At 44.8% G+C, this 25,135-nt stretch overlaps 1 protein-coding gene across 1 annotated transcript; it reads left to right on the top strand.

Annotated features, from left to right (window-relative positions):
• Positions 1-1,537: 1,537 nt before the first annotated feature.
• Positions 1,538-24,215, top strand: ccdc9 (coiled-coil domain containing 9; the record flags this gene model as incomplete). The annotated part of the gene is made up of 16 exons (XM_080505433.1): positions 1,538-1,640; positions 3,017-3,047; positions 3,279-3,380; positions 4,205-4,354; positions 7,504-7,887; positions 9,055-9,138; positions 11,085-11,249; positions 11,394-11,575; positions 14,015-14,076; positions 17,981-18,025; positions 21,452-21,572; positions 22,138-22,261; positions 22,676-23,162; positions 23,522-24,024; positions 24,068-24,132; positions 24,194-24,215. The coding sequence occupies exons 2-16, from the start codon at positions 3,045-3,047 to the stop codon at positions 24,213-24,215; spliced, it is 2,499 nt and encodes an 832-aa protein (XP_080361559.1). The 5' UTR covers positions 1,538-1,640; positions 3,017-3,044.
• Between the last annotated feature and the right edge of the window lie 920 nt (positions 24,216-25,135).

Below are 25,135 nucleotides of genomic sequence, written 5' to 3'. Positions count from 1 at the left end.
GGAGTCAAATCAAGAAGAAACTGGCCTGGTGTGTACGGTACCTCGACTCCCAGAGCCTTATCTAACTCTATCTTCACACCCTCCAGAAAGGAGTCAAAATTGGGCAATCCCAGAATATATGTGAATGATCGCCAACCATTCCACATCCTCTCCAACACTTTCTTGCATTCGGATGGTCAACACATTTAGAAACCACCAAAGGAGTGTTAAAGAACCTTATCTTCGTCTTCCAATCAAACTCTTTCCACGTGTTACTATTGATTCCTTTATGACAGCCACTACAAATTGTTTCCCACTCTCCATCCTCTATTTTAATATTCAGTTCCAGCTCCCATTTATTTTTAATGTCGTGAGTATTGTCCGATGTGTCCAGTAGCAGGTTTCTATATAAATGGGAAACATGTTTTTTGTTTGGTAGATGGTGTCTTATTATATTTATCAGGTAATTTCAACATTTGATGGGGTAGTTTTAATTGTATTCCAATTGTTATGGTTTGTAATATAGTGTCTAATCTGAAAGTGACAGAACATATATCTTCACCCTTTTTAAGTCAGCACCGTCTTCACTGGACAGGCCACGTCCGCCCAATGGAGGACAGCCGAATACCAAAGGACGTGTTCTTCGGGGAGCTCCCGGGAGGTTCCAGACCCCGGAGGTCGACTTCAAAGCAAGTCCAGAGCCGCCCACAAGTCCAGTCCTGTAAACTGGGCCACTGATTGTCTGATATTCACACACCATTGAATGCAACTTTAGAACTAATTGTCGTGCTCAAAAACACTTCTGTGCCCGAGTAAAGCGAGTCTGAGGCTCATATGGTAATTTAATTGAACTTTTTTAGTGCTTTTCCACCACTTCAATAGTTCCCAAAATGCTTTACACTGTTGATTGCATTCACTCATTCACACGCGCCAATGTAGCGGCTGTCAAGTACAGTGCTCATCCATCCATTAGGAGCAATTTGGAGTGTATTTAAATATATATATATATATATAAAGAACAGCAGGCTGTAAGATATGATGATCTTCTGATCTTGGATCAAGCTGTGATTTTGGAGGCACGATTGTGTGACACCCCTTCTCAATATAGGGAGTTTTTAATCAGTGCTTTGAGGTGCAATGTTTTGGAGTGTGTGTGTGTGTGTGTGTGTGTGTGTGTGTGTGTGTGTGTGTGTGTGTGTGTGTGTGTGTGTGTGTGTGTGTGTGTGTGTGTGTGTGTGTGTGTGTGTCTTTAAGAATTCGTTGCCACGAATGAGCAGATAAAACTCCCTGAAAAGTCTCTGCCGCCTTCTAGCGGAATCTCTGAAAGTTACAACATAGTCCACATTTGAAAACATTTGCTTTCCGCAGCAATATCGACGTTTTTGTCCACAATAGTTCTGAAGAGTATGTAACACAACTGTTTTGTGTCTGTATCGATACGGTAATGTTAATATGAAACAACCGCTTTAACGTTTTGTTTTCAAAACTTGTACCGCGGTCCCTTTAAGAGTAGGAGGTTGGGGCACTTTATTTGGCAGGAAGTTAGCCGCGGCTAACCGGAAGACAATAATGAGAACGCATTGAGGAGCACAAATTGGCAACGAGCGGCGCGTCCAGACAGAGACTTTCGTAAAACTCTCCTTCGGACTCACCCGAGGCAGGTAACGTGCATAAACCCGGGCGCGCGGGGACGCGGAACGGCGTGGAGGATTATTATTTGGCAGCGAGCGGCCGGAGCAACGGGTCGGTCGCACAGTCCGGCTCCTCATTAGCGCAGTGTGCTTCCATTACCTCCACTCAGTCGCACAAAACAACACCAATGCACTCGATTTGTTGGAGAGGACACACAGTTTAACTCTGACAAAACGGTGTGTTCGCGTTGTTTTCCGTGCTTCATGCGACATGTTGACCTCCAGTGTGCCGCTCTAAGGAGCTTACTGGAGCTTTGGGAGCACATGGAGGGGTTAATCATTTGGGCTCTTTTTACACACACACACTTGTAACCTCAATTAATCTCAGTATCCAGGTGAGCAACCTTGGGTTGAATCCTGCACACTGGTGACTTCCATGTAAACAAGAGCAAAAGCGTCTGAGATTCAGCGTGATGCTGCCAAAACAATGTGTTTAGAATCCTCAAATAATCATAATAATAATAATAATAATAATTGCCTTAACTCATGTCAAAATAAGTGATTTTAAAGATCGTGTATCAATGAGTTGGATATGTATGGATATGTCTGAATCCTATCATAAAGCAGTTGGGATATTGACTGAGGATGAAACAAAGCATCACAAAATTGCCTCTGCAAACTAATTATTATCTTAGCCATTAGACAAAATTCAGCCAAAGATATGTGTTATAGTAAGTGAGATTAAATATAACAAAGGGTGTTTGAGAAGATGATCTTCATAATTTTTTGCTTAATTCTTTTTGGAGCATACAAGTTATTCTTGACACGACTTTACGTTCAAATGTGACATATAGCCAGCACGTGCCTCAGCTGACAACAAGTGTCTTCTTTAAGTGCTGAAAGAATTCTTGGCTCTTTCAAACTGGATCCTTGCCTATCCTTCCTGTGTTAAACTATAAAATACTTATTTATGTGTTCATATAATTAAGTGCATGTAAAACGGTCTAAGATCAAGAAGGTGAGCACAGACGAGCATTATTACACGCATTAAGTTGTGGATGTTGTAAAATGCGACTGTCAGCCACGTGTCACTGAGCCGTGATAAATGTGTAACGTCATGTAAGTCTAACGGAAAGACTGGATGCAGGAAACTGCGGTCCAGTGAGCAATTTGGTGGCCGAGGAGCTTCAGCATGAAATAAAATACTGACGTTCATCGGCAACATGTATTGAGTGACTGCACCGATGAAGATCTTCTCCTCATCCTCTTTACCTGCCGGCCATGTACGAAGAGGGCAGAGACTTTTCAAAATGTACTGGATCGGAATTATGATAAAAAGAAAAAGCAACAAATGCTAAGAATTTTTGTTTATTTTTCTCTAATCCTCTTCATCCTCTTCACTCCAGGAACTGAGTGAAGACCAGACAGGCAGCTATGGTGAGTACTTTGTTCTAGTCCTGTACACTTTGGCAGGAGTTTCAGGACGGCAAATTGCAGCTGTGTTCACTATTTTTAAGGCGTTTCCATAATCGGCATCTCGGTAAACCGTTGTCATTCAACCACTGTGGTGGTCAGGCAGTATTTTCCTGGTGTCATTCAGTTCAGCCCTCCTCAGTTTTCTCTTGCAGACACTTTCGCCTCCTTGTTCACTCTCGCCTCTTGCCTCAGTCCACAGCGGATCTGAAGACGAAGGAGGAGAAGGACGCGGAGCTGGACCGACGAATCGAGGCTCTGAGGAAGAAGAACGAAGCTCTGGTGAAGAGGTATCAGGTATGTGGTGTCCAGGTCCGACAGAACGATTGACGGTGCTTTAAAGGGAGGAGGAGAAGCAGGTGGACACGAGTGTCCCTCCCGATGTGAGACAGGAAGATTGCAGCATCCCCATAGTGAGACAGGAGCCCCCCCTTAAAATATGATTTGTGAAATTTGTAAAAATGCTGTTTTTCCCGATGCATTTCCTTTTTGTTATTAGTTTGTTTTCAGTTTTGTCACGATCGTGTATAAAACTAGGCTATTTCTGTGTGTTTTATTCGTGCACGAGTGTGAATCGTCATTCTTTAAAGTTGCCCTCATGTAATTCCTGTCCTCACCATTGAAGTGTGGAGGCGCTAAATCCCAGCGTCACTTTTAAATCAGACAGCCGCTCATTTTCAAACGGGGAAACATCGTCATTTTTGGATTTCCTAATAAAAACAATGTGGGGGTGGGGGACTCTGAGGAGCGTTTTCTTTCTTTCTTTCTTTTTCTAACTCTGATGTTGATGCGCGTTAACGCATTTCAGAAGGTATTTTGTACATGTTAATGTGGATTTGATTCCCGGTGGAGACTCACTTTTTTTTTTTTTTCTTCGTGGACGTTCATATACGACTTCCAGGAAATTCATACAACAAACTTTAATTGTGGCTTTTTATGTCCCAATTGGACACCGCGTTTTGCTCAGCAGGGTAGACAAGTAGGTGTTTTGAGTCATCACCTTAAGGCAACCCCCCCCCCCCCCCCCCCGGAACCAACCTCAAACGTTTTTCACAAGTTCAGTTGGTTTCTTAATACCTTTATTGTGGAACTCTTGTCTCAAAGTCATTCCATCTCAACAGGAAATAGAAGAAGACAAAAAGAAGGCCGAGCAGGAAGGCATCGCTGTGACAACGCCCCGTAAGCCCCGCCCCCACGAGCCAGACATTGACAGGCGGAAGACGGAGAAAGAGAACTTCACCGTCACAGTCGACCTCTCGAAGCCAAACCCGGTAAGATGGGAAATGAGAATGAACCGACTCAGAAGATGGGGGATGCAGAAAATCACATGCGGGCTCAGAGTTGAGGCGAAAAGTCTTTACTTGGACGAGTCTTTATTTGATTTCTGTCCGTGCAGCGCTGCTTCTGCTCTACGGAGATTTGATTTGAATGACGATCTCTTAATTGCACCGAAACAGACGCAGAGATAATTGCACCTGTTGCGCCGACCTAATGATGCAGCAGCCAATCCCAGTGCAGGATGAGCCACAGTCGGTACGATGAAGTACAAAATGTCTCCGTGAACCTCTGAAATCACTTTATCCAGGTTGTAGCACACGTACACACCAAACAGATCGTCCTTCAGCTTTCCTTTTGGCCCAATCCCAATTCAATTTTGTACCCCTACCCCTTAGCCCTCCGCCTCCGCCTTCCCCTTCCCCTCCAAAACGAGGGCAAAGGCAAAGGGGTAAAAGTTTCAGCACTTAGATTTGGGACCCCCCCTCTCCCTCTGCTCAGCCCCCCCCCCCCCCCCCCCCCCCCCCCTTCGCTCCGTCTCACAGTTATGACATCATAATACGGCGCCGTTGCATCAGCAGAGCTGAGCCACGGATGTTTGTTGATTTTCCAGCAGGAGCGTCGTCCTGCCGTCCCAAATTCAACGTGTTTCAGCAGCTTGGCTGCTTTGTTTCGTTTTCCGCCTTTCCCACATCGAGGTGAAGAAATAGACGGAGACATGGATTACTTCAGTTTTTGCGCCGTATTTGGACTTCAGAAATATTTCCTCATTCACCATGTGAAGGCACTGCTGCTCCAGCTGCTTTTCAGTTTTTTCTATTTATTCACTTAATTTACTTATCAATGGAGACTGAGGACGCCGTGAAAGTCTCACATTAACGAGGCAGCCCTGCAGCTCACGGTCCGACGGTAAAAAAAAAAAAAAAAGAAAGAAAAGTGACTCGCGATGACTGGAGACCTGCAGCGAAGAGCAAGACGAGGATGAAGAGCAGCAGGGCGGCGTGTGGGGTGCAGGCTTGTTCTTCGTTAAAATGTATAACCTTAGTCGATGAATCCTTTCCTGAAGATTAAGAGAACAGTTTCCTCTTAAAAGATTAAAAAAAAAAAGAAAAAAGCAAGCCCGGTGAGGTTCTTTAGTCTCGGTTCACTGTTGGAGTTTTGCATAATCCACAGCCCAGATTAAACTTGCTAATGTTGTATAGCAGCAGGTCTCAGGATCCAGGAGACTGGAGGTTTCACTCTCACATTGCAGCCGTCATCAATAGGATGCGGTATCGGTACTTCTCTTGACTCCAAGGCTACAGTTAGAAGATTTTGAAATATCCACCAGGAAGCAGAGAAGTGGTTCTTTACGTCTAGACCCGTGTTTTTCAACCTTTTTGAGCCAAGGCACACTTTTTTTCTTTGGAAAAATCTGGAGGCACACCAAAAACGTATTTCCCAATTTCTTTTTTTAATTTTGACTCCCTCAGTGTGAAACCTGGACCTGATGGATGAAGAGCTGAGATCCTGGTTCACATTCTTCCTTTTCTAAAACTTCTCCCTCACTGTCACTGACACAGTACTTTGATACAAGATGGTAGCAGGAGGTGGAGATGAACCACACTGACGTCTGTCAGTTTTGATTTCACTGGCAAAGTTCTGTGCTGCCATCTATTGGCGGAGAGTATTTATACATGATTACTCTTCAACACACTGCTGTCACAGCGGCTCTGAGAGCAAATGATTTTTAGAAAAAAATGTAAAATTGGATAATTTCCCACGGCACACCTGACTATATATTGCGGAAACACCAGTGTGCCGCGGCACAGTGGTTGAAAAACACTGGTCTATAGTCTGCTCCTCCAATCAGACACGATTCACCAGTCGCACATTGTGTAAGAGGAGCTTGTCGGCACTAAAACAATATGGAAGATCTGCCAAATGGAAGTTAATGTGATCTCAGGGAAACAAGCGACACAGACATCACTCATTGCACATTTCTTGAAAATATCACTGCAATAAAATCTAAATAAACCTTGTTAAGAGGGCTAATTTAAAACGATGGGTTGAATTTGAACCAAACGAGTGTTATTGTTTCCCCCGTATCTGCTTAATAAGTAGAAATAGACGTTCACCACTTTATGAACTCGTCCAACATTGGCGGTGTGCCGATTGAGTTAAATGTCAATTTATTATATATGATGTGTGGCCGTCAGAACAATTCTCTCAACATTAACAGATCTTTAAGACCCGCTACATGTTGCCTCAGTCTGACATGTCTTTTCTTCTTCTGCAGATGAAAAAAAAAAAAAGTGTATACATTAGTCCCATCAAAAATTTCGTGTTGAATTAGTTCACTTGGAATGTTTGCTAAAAAAATGTTTTACGTAGTTTGTTTACATCCATTTTTGTTTAGTTTTTACTCCCTTACCGGAGCAGCAGCATGCTGCAATTAACTAGTTAATTTTTTAATCTATTGACTGCACTAAAATATATAATATTCTTCATGTCATGTCATGTTCTTTTTACGCTTATGGATCCTCCTTTTGGTGACTCTGCATTCAACCTTTCCACAGTCGATCGTAACGACTCCGATATAGGAGCAGTGTGCTTGGGGATCTGGAGGTCAAAGGTCATGTTGGTGGTGACCTTCAAACACAAACTCACTGCTCTAACCTGTCAGCCACCAATTCTGTATTTCTTGTCCTGCTCCTTTTCCTTTTTTATTTTTTTGTTCTGTCTTTTTTTTAATCTCATTCCTTTTCTTCTAGTTTTTAATTCTTTTTCTTCCTCCTCCTCGTTCTTGTTCTTTTCCTTGGTTTCATTTTCATACTATGTCTTTCTTGATCTTGTCTTTGTTCTGTTCTTATTCTTTCTTCTCATTCTTGTAGCTGTTTTCTTTTTTTTTTTTTTAAATCTTTATCTGTAGAGAAAAATGATTTCCATCAGGGAAACATTAATGAGACGAGGTTTTTAGTCTCATGTGTCGGCATGACGCAGTTTTTTTTTGTTTTTTTTTCCTTCTCCGAAGTCATAGACGTGCTGCCAGAATCTGCTTTTGACATTTTGAGGGATTGTTGAACTCACCCAGCTTGTTGATCCTTGACCCGGCCGGTCCAGAGCTCACGGTGGCTCCGTGTTGAATTTGCTCTGTTTGCTGCAGGAGAAGAGAGTCGTGAACGACTGGAAACCTGCAACGCCTCGCGGCCGGAAGTCGTCTGAGGAGAGCGATGGGCACAGAGGTCCGAGTGACGGACGCAGCCCCCCCAGGAGGATGGGGTCCGGGCGAATGGGCCGTGGAGGTCAGAGGGGAGGAGGAGGAGGAGGTGGAGGAGGTGGAGGTCGACAAGAGAGGAGAGAGTGGGAGCCCAGAACACCCAGAGATGGAGAAGGAGGCGAGTTAGGAGGTCCAGGACGAAGAGGAGGAGGAGGAGGAGGCGGAAGGAGAGGAGGAGCAGGAGCAGGAGGAGGAGGAGGAGGAAGTGGAGGTGGAGGTGGAGGAGTCGTCGTCGAGGGGACACCAGGGGGCGTCGACCGGAAATCAAAAGTAAGTGTGAACTAAAAAGGAAGTAATTTTTTTGGGATGTCAAAAGTGACACGTTAATGCAGATTAATCTGGAAGTGCTTACAGAGACCATACTAATCCTTTATTTAGACAACTAAAAACACTGAAGTTTAAAGATTTAATGGAGTATAACCTTGTAAAAACCATGTTTAAAGCTCATCTGGAAAGTTTACCAAACAAATTGCAAAACGGATTCGCCAAGAGAAAAAGCAGATATGAACTGAGGTTTTTACAAAACCCAGGTTTCAATCGGCCGTAATGGAAAAATGCATCTCAATGGAAGGAGTCAGTCTGTGGAACAGTCTTGATTGTTAAATTCAAACTTCTAAGTCCATTGATGTGTTTAAGAAACTTGTTAAATTGTCAATGTTACACAAATACGACACTGCGGAGTAGCAGATCAACCTTATTTATTTATTTTGTGTTTGATGTCTTGGAAAAAGACGCTGCATGTGACGGCTCAAATGAACTGAACTGGAACTGTAAAGGATTTTGTGTTGATAAGTTTTACTTCTTCCTGCTCCTTTTCACTCATATGAAATGCTGTTGTTGCATTGTTTTAAATGAATGAAATAAAATAATCCAACATCATGATTAATCATATGAATAATTTTAACACATCTGCAGCGCAGAGTTGCTTAGATCCCTGAAATGTTTATGGCAACACATTTTGTGTCCCAACTCGACTTCCCGTCCAGTCGACCTGGAAGATGCTAAACAGCACGGCGGCCCTCTTGATGGGCAGTTTGAGTACAGTCCCCCTCCCCCCGACAGAACAGTTCACACTCTGCAGGAAGGAGTTTTCTTTTCACTGAAACACTTCCAGCTTAAAATCCCACATTTAGCGTGAAGCAAGCGTTCGGTCTGGATTCTGCCGAGTCAGCTGTTCTCGGTTGCAGCAGCATTGTAAACGAGAAGCGGTCGCCCCACCCCTCGTACAACGTCAAATGTTGGTTCGTCTTAGTAGAGTTTGTTTGATCCTGCTAGAATAGAGGGCAATTTTTTTATGTAGATTAAAAATGAGTGACATTTCAATGTGATTAATGAAAATGAATCCACAGGAACCCTGTGATTAATCTGATTAAGGCTTTTAATAGTTTCACAGCACAAGACCCTCAAACATGTTGCGCTGTGTGATTTTCTCCACAGGAGTGGGAGGAGAAGAGGCGGCAGAACATTGAGAAGATGAACGAAGAAATGGAGAGAATAGCGGAGTACGAGAGAGGACAGCGGGTACGACACAACACTTCGGGTCCTACCTGATAGTCCCTCCTATCTCTTTTCCTATCCACTTGTTAGGAGACTTCCTAAAGCCCTCCACCAGGTGCCGTCATAATAATCCGCCAGCAGTGCAGGTTAGCAACATCTGCCGTGGTCAGAAAACTACAAATTTCCGAAAATGGACTACAAAAAGCACATTTCTACCACTTTCCCCTTCCAACCACTGATATAATCTGAAATATCAGCAGGTGTGAATGTAAATTAAAGGGAAAGAGGCTCCAGGCTACGAGGAACTGAAGTGAAACGGCTGCCAGGTGAATAAATAAGCAATCAAACTGAGAATAGGCGGAACTAAAACTTTACTGTGTTCATTTGACAACATCCACATAACACGTTTTACATTATGTAAAGTTGGTCAAGACATATTACTGCTTTGGTAACTTAACATGAGTCATTGTGAGTTTCCCTGAACGCTCGGCTGAACTGGTCCTTTTAAATGTTGTTGACGCAAAGAATTGTGGGGCAGCATGATCTGGTCACCTTTAGTAAAGGATGCATCAGTGTTTCCTGTGCTAAAGGAGGTTATAAAGGAAGCATCAGTGTTTCCTAGGCTGAAGGAGGTTATAAAGGAAGCATCAGTGTTTCCTAGGCTGAAGGAGGTTATATAGGAAGCATCAGTGTTTCCTAGGCTAAAGGAAGCATCAGTGTTTCCTGTGCTAAAGGAGGTTATAAAGGAAGCATCAGTGTTTCCTAGGCTGAAGGAGGTTATATAGGAAGCATCAGTGTTTCCTAGGCTAAAGGAAGCCTCAGTGTTTCCTAGGCTAAAGGAGGCTCTAAAGGAAGCATCCGTGTTTCCTAGGTAAAAGGAGGCTCTAAAGGAAGCATCCGTGTTTCCTAGGTAAAAGGAGGCTCTAAAGGAAGCATCCGTGTTTCCTAGGCTAAAGGAAGCATCAGTGTTTCCTAGGTAAAAGGAGGCTCTAAAGGAAGCATCCGTGTTTCCTAGGCTAAAGGAAGCATCAGTGTTTCCTAGGTAAAAGGAGGCTCTAAAGGAAGCATCCGTGTTTCCTAGGCTAAAGGAAGCATCAGTGTTTCCTAGGTAAAAGGAGGCTCTAAAGGAAGCATCCGTGTTTCCTAGGCTAAAGGAAGCATCAGTGTTTCCTAGGTAAAAGGAGGCTCTAAAGGACGCATCAGTGTTTCCTAGGCTGAAGGAGGTTATAAAGGAAGCATCAGTGTTTCCTAGGCTAAAGGAGGATCTAAAGGAAGCATCAGTGTTTCCTAGGCTGAAGGAGGCTCTAAAGGATGCATGAGTGTTTCCTAGGCTGAAGGAGGTTATAAAGGAAGCATCAGTGTTTCCTAGGCTAAAGGAGGATCTAAAGGAAGCATCAGTGTTTCCTAGGCTAAAGGAGGTTATAAAGGAGGCATCAGTGTTTCCTAGGCTGAAGGAGGTTATAAAGGAAGCATCAGTGTTTCCTAGACTAAAGGAGGTTATAAAGGAAGCATCAGTGTTTCCTAGGCTAAAGGAGGATCTAAAGGAAGCGTCAGTGTTTCCTCGGCTAAAGGAGGCTCTAAAGGAAGCATCAGTGTTTCCTAGGCTAAAGGAGGTTATAAAGGAAGCATCAGTGTTTCCTAGGCTAAAGGAGGCTCTAAAGGAAGCATCAGTGTTTCCTAGGCTAAAGGAGGCTCTAAAGGAAGCATCAGTGTTTCCTAGGCTAAAGGAGGCTCTAAAGGAAGCATCAGTGTTTCCTAGGCTAAAGGAGGCTCTAAAGGAAGCACTGTGCCTCCTTTCCTTAGGTTATTGAGAATCCAAACACTCTTTATCACGGCTGTCACTTAAACACTTCCGGGGGTCTAGGAAAAGTGGATCACAAAGGAGATAGGAGGGACTATTTGGACATCCCCTGCGACTTTTTCAGCCATTGTCTCGATGTGACTGCTTGTATTGGATAATGTTTCTGCAGGTGGAGGGAGATATGCCCATCCGCAACTTCCTGGACGACCCCAGACGGTCGGGTCCGGCCCCGGACCTCGACCGCAAGGAGGGCAGCAGGAGACACGTCCGGAACTGGGGAGGGCTGGACTTTGACAACGTGAAGACGGGAGCAGAGGTGGAGAGAGAGTGGACGGTGAGTGCTGCACGAGAGCGTTGCCCCGATCTGTCACTGGCTGTAGCGCTCAACACATCTGCTGTCGCTAATGCTAAGTGGTCTCTTAATCTGTCTGAAGCCATTAGTTACGGTCCTGTTGTTCGTTGACCGTCTTCCCCGCAGAGTCGGCGTCCCGGTCCAAAAGGCTCCATGGACATGACGATGTCCATGACGGGCCGCGAGAGGGCGGAGTACCTGCGCTGGAAGAAAGAACGCGAGCAGATCGACGAGGAGAGGCTAGCGCGTCACCGAAACGCCACGGGCCAGTGGAGGCGGGAGTGGGACGCACAGAAGACGGATAACATGTGAGGACGGAGACAAGTTCTTCTTCTTCCTCCTCCTCCTCCTTCACCGTTGGTGAAAACCTTTAGCGTGAGATTAGTTACACTGAGCTTGTGGAGCCAAACTGGCCTCTCTCAGCACATCGTTTGACCAGCAGTGAATTAAAACTTATTTAATCCTGCCACTGATTCCCGAATCGTCAAAATCTCATCGTGCCATCAAACCACAACACGTATGATAGAAACGGCGACGTACACACACTCCTCACCAGGGCAGGTTCCGCTGGTCTGGTTTAGATTCTTTTAAAAGTCCGGCTTTCTCAGGCCTCGTTCAAGCTGCAGGGAAATGCAACCCAATTCAGATTTATTTATTTATTTTTTATTTTTTTTACTCACGTGTGACTCATGTCCGATCTGTTTTGTGTGGCCAGGGGAAAAGTCCATCCAGATTTTTTTTTCCCCACACCAGACCCAGGCCTCGTTCCTATGTGGTACCAGTTCGGATGTTTTTCCTACATGCGACTGCTTCGTCATCGATTGTTGGGTTCTTTATTACACATATAATAACCCTCCGGGGCCCAAAAACATCCCGTCCCATCACCTTCTTCTTGCCCTGCAGCTGCCAGGGATTTAAAAAATGGCCAATGATTTTCTATGTAATGAAGTAGGGGTGGGCGATCTGGTAAAAATACCAGAACATGGGGTTTCTTTCTATAATAAAATCCCTTTTTTTTGGCACTGGTTTTTGAGATTAATATGCAAGTGACTGAACCCAGTCTGAAACTTTCCCAATGTAAAAAAAAAAAGTGAGCCAAAGAGCCTTCCTGAACATATTTTAATTTAAATAGTTTGTGCAATGTTGCCAACATGTGCTAAGACTGTAAACATGCCCAATGGTAAATGACGACACTGATAAAGTGGCTTTTGAGAAAGTTCTCGCATGAAAAGTGAAACAGAAGTGACAAAGCAAAAAATCTCAAATCATTCAAATAATTGTTCAGGCTTATTTTAAATGGGGAAAACTGAAAATGTCAACTGTTGTAAACTTAGGCAATTATGCAAAAATGTTATTTAAGAGGACTTAAGTATCAAAACATTAAATAGCCTATAGAAAAGAGTCAAATAAAAAAGCTAACTTAAAGGCCTAGTGAAATGTAAAACACTACTTTGCAAAAAACGATAGTTGTGGTTCTACTTCTAAGGTTCCTCCGACTCTGCCCCACCACTGTTGTCGCATAACAAAGTTATTTGAATTTTGAATCTCCAGCCGAGGAAGTCGGGGGAATCCTTCTTCGTGAGCGTGACGTCAAGAGATGTGCAGATCTCCATCTGTTGTGTTTATATTGGCTTGTTTCCCTCTTAAATATCCACGTTTTTACAGTGTTTTGAAGTTATAGTCGGCGTTTTATGAGCCTTGACGAAAGATTGAGCCTGGAAGAGACCGAGAGCGGCTAGCCGCTAGCTCGGGCGGCTAGTAGACGATCAAGGACTCATGTTCGGTGATTCCGCAGTGGGAAAAGCGCTTCGACATGATCCAGGAAGCCGGTCGTTCTGCCAAAAGTCAGGAGCCTCAAAGCCTCAAAGGTGAAAACTGGCGGCTGCTGAGGCGAGGAGACGAGGACGAATGGAGGACGAAGCGTCTTCTGCTTCCTCAAACATGTTCCAGACGGGGTCACCGATGGCAGAACGACTCATTCTGTGTCTTCTTCATCAATCACTGGGTTTGAAGTGATGATGATGATGATGAAATATGGTTAAATTCAGCCTCTTCGTGGTCAAAACTCTGATCCTCCATAATGTAAACACAACTTGGGCGTGTGCACAACCAGTGACATCACTCTATTATTGTCAGAAGCTCCGCCCAGCAGAGGAAATACCAACGTTTATCTATTTTCTCGCAGATTCCGTGTTTTAACATTTTACCCTTCGGCCAGTTAGCATAAAAAATGTCCCTAGAAGCGACAGCCACAGTGTTTTGGAGGTTGAATTTTCATTTCACTAGGACTTTAAGGAACTGAGGTTCTCTCCTAAAGTGCAGCGATTTGAATAATTAAACTCTGTCGAGAACCTGATTTATTAGAAAATCCAGCAGCTTTAGAACACGTTTTTGCCACCTGGGGAAAAAGCCCAACTGTTCCCACACGATGGATGTGGAGTTTGTTTCCAGGACCAACTCTCCTCTTGCTCCTTCGCCCCTATGATGAAGCCGTTTGGGGTCCTGGACTTCGGGTCCGGCTCCGCATCTTGAGGTCAGTCAGGTGTTTGTGAGGTTTGAGGCGATGTTCACAAGCTGCAGCTAAAAGCGGCCTGACGAGGTGAGGACGGAACGATTCCGAGTAGCTGTCAGCCAGGATGAAGATGATGATGAGGATGATGAGGATGATGATGATGATGATGATGATGATGATGATGAAGCTGCTCTGACTGACTGAGTGTGTTTCTCCCTCGGGGCTGTTTTCACAGGTTCAAGGAGGACGCATGTGTGCCTGCTGAGGGCGTCGCACCCGAACAGGGCGGCAGGAGAGGTGAGACACACACACACACACACACACACACACACACACACATCAAAAACAAGGTAAAACTGCATCAAACTGGATAGAATACATTAAAAAAGGTTCTGACATTTTAAAATGTAATCCGCTAAAAGCCAGATTTTAAATATACATATCCATAGTTAACAGAAAAAAGATAAGTAGCAGAATAACGACGGTATGAAGAAAACGTCAAACAAATGAATAGTTTAAATGAATAAACCTTTGAATTATTTAAGACTGAAGAGGTGTTTTAGATTTCTTTTAAATATTACAATACATTCGAGTGCCTGCAGTCTTTACCTAAAAGTTGATTTATTTCTGTAATTCTATTTTTTTTTTTTTTTTAATTGCCGTGAAATCAGTTTAGATATAAAGCTATTTAACCCATAACCCTAAACAGCACAGCTTTTGAAGAGGGTACACACACACACACACACACACACACACACACACAGGAGGTCAGGCCGTCGCCCTCCTCAGGCTAATTAAGCTGGTTATGTAAATGTAGGCTGTATTTCCCAGGAGTCCAGATGAACCTCAGCCTTAAGCTGCCTGAGTCTCCAGAAGAAACCTCACGTCGTGTGTGTGTGTGTGTGTTTGTGCGTGCATGTGCGAATACTGATTTCCACAGGCCCAGAAATACATTTGCACATGAGAATTTTCGGATCGGTCGTTTCAAAAAAATCAGGTGGCTTTAATGAAATAAAGGCTGCGTCTCACTAAAACAAAAGGAGAAACATCTGCATAATTTATTGTTTTCAAAGTTTTTTCCATTTTTCTCAAAATCATTATAGTTCACAAATAAAAATGTTGAGTGTCCAAAACAAGTAAAAAAAAATGAGCCTAATAATCAATATTCTAATGTCAATGACACTTCTACCTCTTCGTTTCAGAGGCAAGAGGGCGTGTCCTCATTATTGATAGTTTGACAAAACTTGAACTGTTAATACTTACAAGAAAAATCTTTCCCGTTTCACCGGCTGGGGAAAAAAAAGTTCCTGACGGTTCCAACATGTCCATTTTCTAAAAAAAAGAACAGAGTTTCTGCAGGACTCCAGTATTGTGCTGTGTGAGATTAAAATGTCTGCACTGAACAGGTGTCACCGCGAAACGTTTTCAGGAACCAAGATGCTTTTATGCTTGAAACGTTGCCTTGTGAAGGAAATACAGTGAAACTACACGTTTTAGAGTGTCCTTCCCTTTATTGTGGCGAGCCGAAGACACACCTGTGCAATAATCATGCAGTTTAATCTGCGTCTTGATGCTTCAGGTGTGTGAGGTGGAGGGATTATTTAGGGTCACTAATGGATCTAGAAACATTTGTGGACAATATTTGATCTTTGAGTTCAGCTCCTGAAAAACGAGAACAAAAACGTGTTGCGTTTATATTTTTGTTCAGTGTATAAAATGGCACAAAAATCTTGGGGAAAAAAATGTTCAACAAACCTTCATGGCTGAAAATACTTAAATCTGTTTTATAACCACTGTGCCGCACCACACTGGTGTTTCCGCGAGATCTGGTAGGTGTGCCTTGGGAAATGATCCAATTTCAAATTTTTTTTTTCTATAAAAACATTTGTGTGCAGAATAATCATGTATAAATACTGTGGCGAGCGCCGCGGAGGAATTGCTGAGATGAGATTCTTTTCAGCCAGCTGATCACCAGAGGCTTTTATTTTGACATGAACGCACGCAACCGGAACTTCATAACAGGATGAAACTCCACACAACACATTTCTCACTCCTGGTTGCACACCAACATCCAACAAACCAAACTAGAGGAAATAATGAACTATCTGAACCGAGGAACAAAATCACAACACAAGCACAAATCAACACACAACAACCCCAACAATAACCCTCAATAACCTCCGGCAACACATTACCTGAACTCCCATCATGCCCTGCAGCGACCAACTCCGTGATGCTACAATACTCTTCACCACTAGAGGGCAGCACAGAACTTTGCCGGTGAAATAGAAACTTAACAGACGTCAGTCTGGTTAATCTCCACCTCCTGCTACCATCTTGTATCAAAGTACTGTGTCAGTGACAGTGAGGGAGAAGTTTTTGAAAAGGAAGAATGTGAACCAGGATCTCAGCTCTTCATCCATCAGGTCCAGGTTTCACACTGAGGGAGGCACTATTAAAAAAAGAAATTGGGAAATACTTTTTTTCTGTATTTATTTGATTCCTGTTGATGAAACTTTGATGAGAATGACTTTATATTGTTAATAGAGGCTGCAGAGTTTCACATTTTAACATTTTTGGGTGGTGGTGTGCCTCCACATTTTTCCAAACAAAAAAGTGTGCCTTGGCTCAAAAAGGTTGAAAAACACTGACTTAAATAATGTAACATTTAGGCATTTGTGTGTGTGTGTGTAAAAATAAAATTTTTGTTCCTTTGGAAAATTCCTTTACTGAATTTAACTCGTCCCGGTCATCGTTAACTTTAACCCCTCGTGCCTGGATCAATGGGCTGGGGGGGGGGTCAAAGGTCACGCTCCAGCACAAGCTTGTTTCTCTAACCTTGTATCTTATAAACCGCTTAATAGTTCAGCTACTTTTAGGTTTTTATTGAATTGGGGTTTTTTTGTTTTTTTTTTTAAGTTCCCCGTGACAAAAACGTAAAAATGGCTTCAGCCGTGTTCACGTCAAAGCTGAGCATGAATAATTCATGGTTCTGCTTTATGAGACGAAAGCAAAGCTCATTTTTAACTTTGTCGTGTAAATGTGTCCTCCTGCTGCCGATTTGTTTGGTTTAACGTCGACACTGAAGGCGTCTGGCGGCGGAGCTCGCCGCAGGTCGCTCGTTCACATGATGCGAGCGACCGGAGGACGGCGGCTCGAGGACACGTCTTTTGCACACGCGTCACAACACGAGACGGCGAGCGGCAGAAAAGTCAAAACTCCATTAGAAGAGCTCTGCATCTTTAATGCTCGTTGCCGGCTGCTGCCGATGTGACCTGCAACAGCTGGATAATTCATCACAGGAATCTCAAATACACCTTTTTGCAGGTCTTTTGCTCAAGTAGCGAGAGATTTTAAATTTCTTGATTAAATTAAATGAGACGAGGCGAGAGATGCGATCAGACTTTTAATCCCACGTGGCGGAAATTCGGTATATATAGCTTAGACGTGGGTAAATTCTTTTCCTGTTTCTGTGATCATGAACATCTTTCCTTGACTTTTATAATATGAGTCTTTGTCTTTAAATACTAACTTTAGATTATTCTAGTAATACTCATTCTACTGTTTGAAATAAAATGAGATGGAATTTTAAAAAAACCACACAAAAAGGATGAAAAAAATTAACTGAAACAGTCGAATCAGGAATACAAGGAGCAGCTAAGTGTATTAAAAATCTGCTTTGTGGGGACATTTTTATTTATTACATTTTCATCCTTAAAATTAGGTGTTGTCCACTGAGTTGAATTAATAATTAAAAATCGTACGTGTTAAGCTGAAGACAGGTTCACAGCCGGTTTAGAGACGAGGAGAGGAAAGAAAACGAGGGTTAGTGGAGTAAATGTGGCTGCAGCGAATTTACTTTACACTGTGCAAACACTGGAAATAATGTGAACCAAAATTAAAAAAAAAAAAAAAGTGTAATGAGTGTGATAAATTCAGTTCATCTTTTAAAAGTGTTGATCGAATCATCCCGATGCAGTGGAGAGTAAAAGAGAAAGGAAATGAGCCGACAGTCTGACGGGAAGATTGATCATCTCTTCCTTTCTGATCGGCGTCACACATCCTCTCATTTCTCTGCTTGTCGCTAGTTCTGGCTCCGCAGCCAGACCATATTCAGAGATGTGTGTGTGTGTTTTTGTGTTGTAACGGTGTGTGTGTGTGTGTGTGTGTGTGTGTGTGTGTGTGTCCGTCCTCTCTGCAGCGCGGGGGCGTTCCTCAGGTGTGGCCCCCCGGGGCAGGGCCTCAGGTTAGACCCCAGCATGGGACTGCGATTGCACTGTTTGCTGTTTATTGTGTGACGCACAACAGCTGCCCCCCGCCTCCCCACTCCACACACACTGACACCCCCCCACCCCCTCACCTCAGGAGCATGAAGCCCCCCCCCCACACACACAGCCTCGCAGCCCTTTGATCTCTTTACGTCATCTGCTCGGTGAACTGTGAGAACATCAAAGTGAAGTGTGATCACAGACCTGTGATTCCCTCACAGTCTTTGTTTATACAAAACGTTTATTCAGCCTTTACACTTTCACCCTGGAGGAAATCTTTCTTTCTCGCCCTCAGCTTGAGATTTCCAACCTCGGTCCCCCAACCACATAATCTGATTCACCACCAGGGCGGCGACTAAAATTCATCGTCATGAACACTTTAAATCCAGAGTTGTTTTTTTTTTTAAGTGTAAGGTTGACCTCCCTATAGGGGGAGCCAGAGAGCTTTCAAAGAATACAACAAAAGTAGCGTACTGTCTCGACCGTAGGTCACACGACTCCCGCCTGAGGAGAAGTCGCATTTTTCCGAACGCGTCGGTGTCACTTTTGTTCCTCCAGATCCAGATGTGACTGCAGGGTCGGTTCGCTTTTCCAGAACTTTCTTTTTTTTTTTAATTAAAGAAGACATTTTTAAATACATTAGTCATTCCAATGTGCTTTTATAGAGAAAATAGAAAAGCCCAACATATCCACATGAGCAAGCAGGTGTGTTTGTGACTGTGGAAAGGAAAAACTCCCCCAACAGGGAGAAACTTTGTAGAAACCAGAGTCAGGTGGAGGAATTCTGCTGACCGGTTGGGGTGAAAGGGGAGAGGAGAGGAGAGGAGAGGAGAGGAGAGGAGAGGAAAGAGATGGACTTGGTGGGGAGATACATACAATACTCTTGTTAGTGCTACATACATATTTTTTTATTTGTTTTATTTTTTGCTCATTATTATACAGTAATCACAGTGATCCAAATATTTTCCAACTGCCATGGGATTAAACCAGCCTGAACAACAACAGAGCAAAAACCAAATTAACCACAACAATGATAGCAAAAACAAAAGGACACAAAACAAACAAACAAAACATGATTTTGATAATTGACCGAACAATAGCAGAAAATAAGAAAAATCAGCAGCAAATCTCGTGTGTGTGTGTGTGTGTGTGTGTGTGTGTGTGTGTGTGTGTGTGTGTGTGTGTGTGTGTGTGTGTGTGTGTGTGTGTGTGTGTGTGTGTGTGTGTGTGTGTGTGTGTGTGTGTGTGTGTGTGTGTGTGTGTGTGTGGTCCTGTGGATGTTTCCAGAACTTTCGATGAATTTGTTCATCAGCTCTCACCGTCGGGCTTTAATTATTTCATTAGCCTCCTTTGTTTTTCAGCAATTCTGCTGTTTAAGTTACAAGACCAACCAACAACCTAAAAAAAAAAAAAAAAGTGCAACTTATAAGCCAGACAATATGATGTTTGATTATTTTTCATTCTTTTATAAAGATTATGGAAAGTCGGTCAGAATTAGTCAGAATGAGTCTATATCTAAGTCATTTATTTTGATTAAAATGCTTAAAAGTATAGCACATGTAATGTCTAAGAATTCAACTGATAATATAAAGTGACTTAACAAGTATTGATGGTGTTGACCTGCTCTGTGATTTCTAACACAGCCTGGCGTTAAAGGCTCAGCAGCTATTTCAAGGCAAAAACTGTAAACTTGTCTAATCCTAATTGCTGTTGGGGTTTGGGTTAGTCTCCGACAATAATATCATTTTAGAACATTAAGACGCTCATCATTAAACCAAAAATGACTGCGGGGGTCACACAAGTTTATCAAAAAGCTTTTCAAGTACACGTCACTGTTGTAAAAACCCGGAGATTATTCCATGAAGAACATAGGCCACATATATTACATGGCAAAACGCACACTCTCGTTCCACACCAGTCCACGGAGTTTTTCCACATATTTCAAATTGGGAATGGGCGTAAAAAGAACACAAGGTAGATTTCTATTCTTGCAAGAAAGAAAAACAATTCTAGAGTTGTATTTTTTTTTTTTACATTTTTAATCAGAATTCAAAAGCTTTTTCGCTCAGGTGACATTTAGTTTGATCTCTCTGAGGTTTCTCTGCTGCAGTCGCAGCATTCTGCGGTCCTCCGGTGACCTCTAGTGGTCGCAGGTGGTATCTACTGGTATGTTTCTTCCTAATGAAATTGACCAAATCGCCGAAGACGACGAAACAGAAAGAAAAGTGACTTTAGGTTCTTACCTCCATTGTCGTCTCCATATCCACTGACCTGTACATTTCAGCATTACATCTGCCCCACATTAACTGTGTGTGTGTGTGTGTGTGTGTGTGTGTGTGTGTGTGTGTGTATGTGTGTGTGTGTGTGTCCACCATTTCTAATTGGTGGAACGACTGGAGTGTCCTCTTCCCGCCCCGGGCTGCTCTTTTCAATCTCGTCATCCTCTCTCTCTCTCCTCGTTGATCCCTTAATTTCCTTTGTACTTGTATCTTATTCTTTGACCTTTTTTTTTTTTTTTTTTTTATCTCCCCTCTTCAAGCTCCTCTCCTCCCCCTTCCCACATTGAAGCTCTTTTGGTCTCTGACCTTCTCTCTTCCTCACGTCTGTCCTCCTTCCTCACTAACTTTAACTGTCTCATCCTCCTCCTGCTGGTCTCTCGCTTTCTCTCTCGCTCTCTCTCTCGCTCTCTCTCTTGTTCTCTCTCTCTCGCTCTTTCTCGCTCTCTTTCTCGCTCTCTTTCTCGCTCTCTTTCTCGCTCTCTTTCTTGCTCTCTCTTCTCTCTCGCTCTCTCTCTTGCTCTCTCTTGCTCTCTCTTGCTCTCTCTTGCTCTCTCTTGCTCTCTCTTGCTCTCTCTCGCTCTCTCTTGCTCTCTCTCTTGCTCTCGCTCTTGCTCTCGCTCTTGCTCTCTTGCTCTCTCTCTCCCCCCCCCCCCCCCCCCCCCCCAGCTCATTTGTTCCATTTCTCTGACTCCGAATGCTTTTTATTCAAGTACCCGTCCACTTCTTTTCTCCGTTTACATTTCTGTCCTCTTTTCTTTCCCGTCCTCCACCACTTCAATTCTCCTTCATGGCGTTTGTTTTCTCCGGTCTTCACCTTCAGCACCACGCTGACTGACACTGATCTGTGTAGGGATTACTAATGTGTCACTCCTCCTTGCATTCCATTCAGGTTATAATGCAAATGTGTTTATTTTCAACTTGAACCACAAACTGCAAGTCAACATAAATGTAATGTGACTGTATTGAGTCCTCGGGAGCGTCTGTCCAACTGGTTGACCCTGCAACTACTTCTAGTTGATCACAGTCATGAGTCTTTATTAACTCCTTTTCCTCTCCTTTAAATCCCCCAAATCTTCTCCTCTGCTTTGCTTGTGTCTATCCTCACGTCTTTGCCGTCTCCTCCAGACGACGGTAAGCGGCCGCCCAAAGCTCCCACGTTTGGGGACTTCCTGTCGCAGGGCCGGAGCCCCGGCTCCCGGGGTGACCGTGGCCGAGGGAGGGGCCGAGGACAGAAGCTGAGCTACAGGTGAAATGACCACTTCACACATGAGATTTACTGTCACGATCACTCATTGGAACGATCTCTGATTGCAACTCATTGCCTGCCGCTATTGCAACACATCGATCTTGTTTAGGGACACAGTAGGTCTGGTACGGTATTGTAGTTTTGTCTGTGGCTGCAAAATAGAGGAGCGTTTTAACGTCAGAATGCGTAACCATCTACTTTTTAAGTTTATTTGTCTCAAAGTAAATTGTTCGCATGTGGTTGTTTTTTGCTTTTAATGCAGAGGAATCCCAACAGAGACCGTCGGGTTTATATTTTATATTGGTTATCCTTTTATAGGGGGAAATAAATCCAACAGCCAGTTAAAACAAAATGCTGAAAAGTTTAAAACTAACATTTTTACCGGATGCCTTCAACAATGTGATTTCATCCAAAAGGTGGTGTTTCAGCAATCGCGACCCAATATTGGGTTTCAAAAGCTACACAATTCTTTTCGTTTGAGGTGTTTTCTTAGAGCCCTTGAGACGCCCGATTCCTCGTCGTCTCATGAGATTGTAACGCTGACGTGACCTTTAATATTTGACAGTATGCACGACAACCGCTGGGAAGGAGAGGAGGAAGAGGAGGAGAAGGAGAAAGAGGACAAGACGAAGAGAGAGAAGCCGAAGAAGGAGAGGGAGGACAAAGCCAAACCTGTCCCAGCACGGAAGGTAAAAATGACTTGGTCCTGCTTCTTCCAAACTTCTTGATTAATACTGATAAACATGAGGATGAGCAGCAGGAGCCTGCACAACCCTGCTCTGCTGCTCATCCCACAAATGCATCTTCCTCACACTGTTTAAATAATCTGGCTTTCCAGCTGTGTCAGATAGAACTGATCAAAACTGTCTCACTTTTTGTGTTGACTTTTTTTGATTCATTTGAACATTTTCAACTTTCTCTGAACATATGTAAGGAAGCGGTAACTTGGATCGTCACATTTCTTCACACACCAAGGTTTTTGTCTAATTTAAATAAATAAAGACGACGATTCCTTGGGTTCCTGTTGGTTTCCTCTTACGGTTTGCCTCTTCAGCTCTCGGCCAGTGGCCCCCCCCCGTAAGTGTCTGTGTACTTTGTCTCAGGCGGAGGATAAGAACGGAGAGGAGGAAGAGGAGGACGAGTGGGAGGACGCCAGCGACGGCGAGGAAGACGAGGCGGAGGAGGGCAGCGACTCGGAACGCGAGAAGAAAGACACGGGGAAAGAGAAGGCGCAGAAGAGCAGAGACGACTCGCTCCTGTCGCCCAGGACTCGTCCCCGGAAGACGTCCGCAGGGAGCCCCAAAGAGCAGCGGACCCCCCGGCCGAAGGTCCACATCCCACCCCCGGCTGCAGCGCGGGACCCCCTGGAGGGGGGGAAACCCGTCAGCCCCTTCTCCCCGTTGGACGGGCACCAGCCGGTGACGGACTGGGGCGAGGAGATGGAGATGCTGTCGCCCCGCAGCAGCACGGGGGGCGAGAGCCCCCCGAAACCCCCCAGCGTCGAGTCCAGTCCGCCACAGAAGGACCAGGAGGAAAGGGGGGTCCGGACCACCGGGGCGCCTGCTGAGACTGGGAAAGAAGAGCACGCAGGTGAGACTGACCGGCGGCCTCATCGACACGTTACAGCATACCAACGCAAAAGTGTTCGAATGCAAAGTAAATGACGTAGAGAGGCAAATATTCAGTTTCTGCTCAGTTCAATGCATTTAATTGAGTTCAGTAAGTTTTAAACAAACTCGGCTGCATATTCGTGCATGATTGTGAAATATTTTTCAGCCATGTTTAGCTGTGAGCCACACAAAATGGACTAAAATGCTGTCATGTATTCTGCATCGTACCTGTGCTTCACCATAATCACCAAAAGGTAAACTCGACAACCTTCTTAATGACTTCTCCTCTTTCGTGTTCCCCCTCCCTCTCCAATCCTTTCCTTCCTCGTCGTGATTCAGCCGCGGATATTTCCTCTCCTTCAGTCAAAGTCCAGCACACTGTGATTGTATCCGAGCCGCAGGAGACTCCCTCAGACTCCCCCAATGTACCCCCGTCTGGCCCCGCCCCCTCTGAGGTGTCTGCGCCTGCCTCCGCCGAAGCGTCTGGCCCCGCCCCCTCTGAGGTGTCTATCTCTGCCGAAGCGTCTGGCCCCGCCCCCTCTCATATTTCTGTCTCTGCCGAAGCGTCTGGCCACGCCCCCTCAGATGTTTCTGCCTCTGCCGAAGCGTCTGGCCCCGCCCCTTCTGAGGTGTCCGTGCCTGCCTCCGCCAAAGCATCTGGCCCCGCCCCCTCTGATGTTTCTACCCCTGCCGAAGCGTCTGGCCCCGCCCCCTCTGAGCCCGCCCATTCCCTGGTGTCTGATCCTGCCCCCTCAGAGGCGTCTGGCCCCGCCCCCTCTGATGTTTCTGCCTCTGCCGAAGCATCTGGCCCCGCCCCCTCTGATGTTTCTGCCTCTGCCGAAGCATCTGGCCCCGCCCCCTCTGATGTTTCTGCCTCTGCCGAAGCATCTGGCCCCGCCCCCTCTGATGTTTCTGCCTCTGCCGAAGCATCTGGCCCCGCCCCCTCTGATGTTTCTGCCTCTGCCGAAGCATCTGGCCCCACCCCCTCTGAAGTTTCTGCCTCTGCCGCAGCGTCTGGCCCCGCCCCCTCTGATGTTTCTGCCTCTGCCGAAGCGTCTGGCCCCGCCCCCTCTGATGTTTCTGCCTCTGGTGAAGCGTCTGGCCCCGCCCCCTCTGATGTTTCTGCCTCTGGCGAAGCGTCTGGCCCCGCCCCCTCTGAGCCCGCCCCTTCCCTGGTGTCTGATCCTGCCCCCTCGGAGGCGTCTGGGCGCGCCCCCGCCCCCGCCGATACTTCTATCTCCGCCCCCTCCAAGGCAAGTGAGGACCAGGGTGCAGCAGCTGCTCCTTCGCAAGGTAGGACTGTAACCGAGCTGAAGCTGTCTTCACACTGTGTCGGATGTTGCACTTCAAATGGCTTTCAAAGTTAGTTTTTACATGCATCTTCTTCCTCATCCTCGCCTCCTTCGTCCTCCCGACCTGCATCCATGAACCTCCTCCTCCTCCTCCTGTCGCGAGGCCATGCAGCTCCATCCTCCATGTGTTTTACCCCCACGTGACGCATAACTCTCTCAAATGTGCTCAATCCACCTGGTGTCTCACTTCGTCTCCATGGGATTAGGTTGTTAGCACCGTTTGACGTGGACCAGTACTGGTTTGGTGTGGATTCCTTCCTCAATTCAAACGCTAAGCACAATTGTGGGCGGGGCTGTGGGCCACCTGAACCTGTAAGGAGTAGAAGAAAAAACAATTCATATTGTTACTAATATAAGAAGACTGATATTTGTTGTAATTGTCGGTGAACCAAATAGAACGGTGTTCTTTTCTGAAATAGTACATTTAAAAGTAGTTTATACTGCATTTTCTATCAGGATTTAAAAGAAGACGCACAAGTATATGATAACTGTAGGGGCTGGCTGTGTAATCAGATTACTAATGGAGGATCTCAAAAATGAGTCGGATATAAAAATCGGCTCTAAATCAACCAGATGGCTCTGTTCTTTTGATCAGTGACAA

This window comes from Blennius ocellaris, assembly GCF_963422515.1.
Source record: "Blennius ocellaris genome assembly, chromosome: 2".
NCBI lineage: Eukaryota > Metazoa > Chordata > Actinopteri > Blenniiformes > Blenniidae > Blennius > Blennius ocellaris.
Note: the sequence above shows the minus strand (reverse complement) of the source record. Positions and strands in the feature narration are given on the sequence as shown.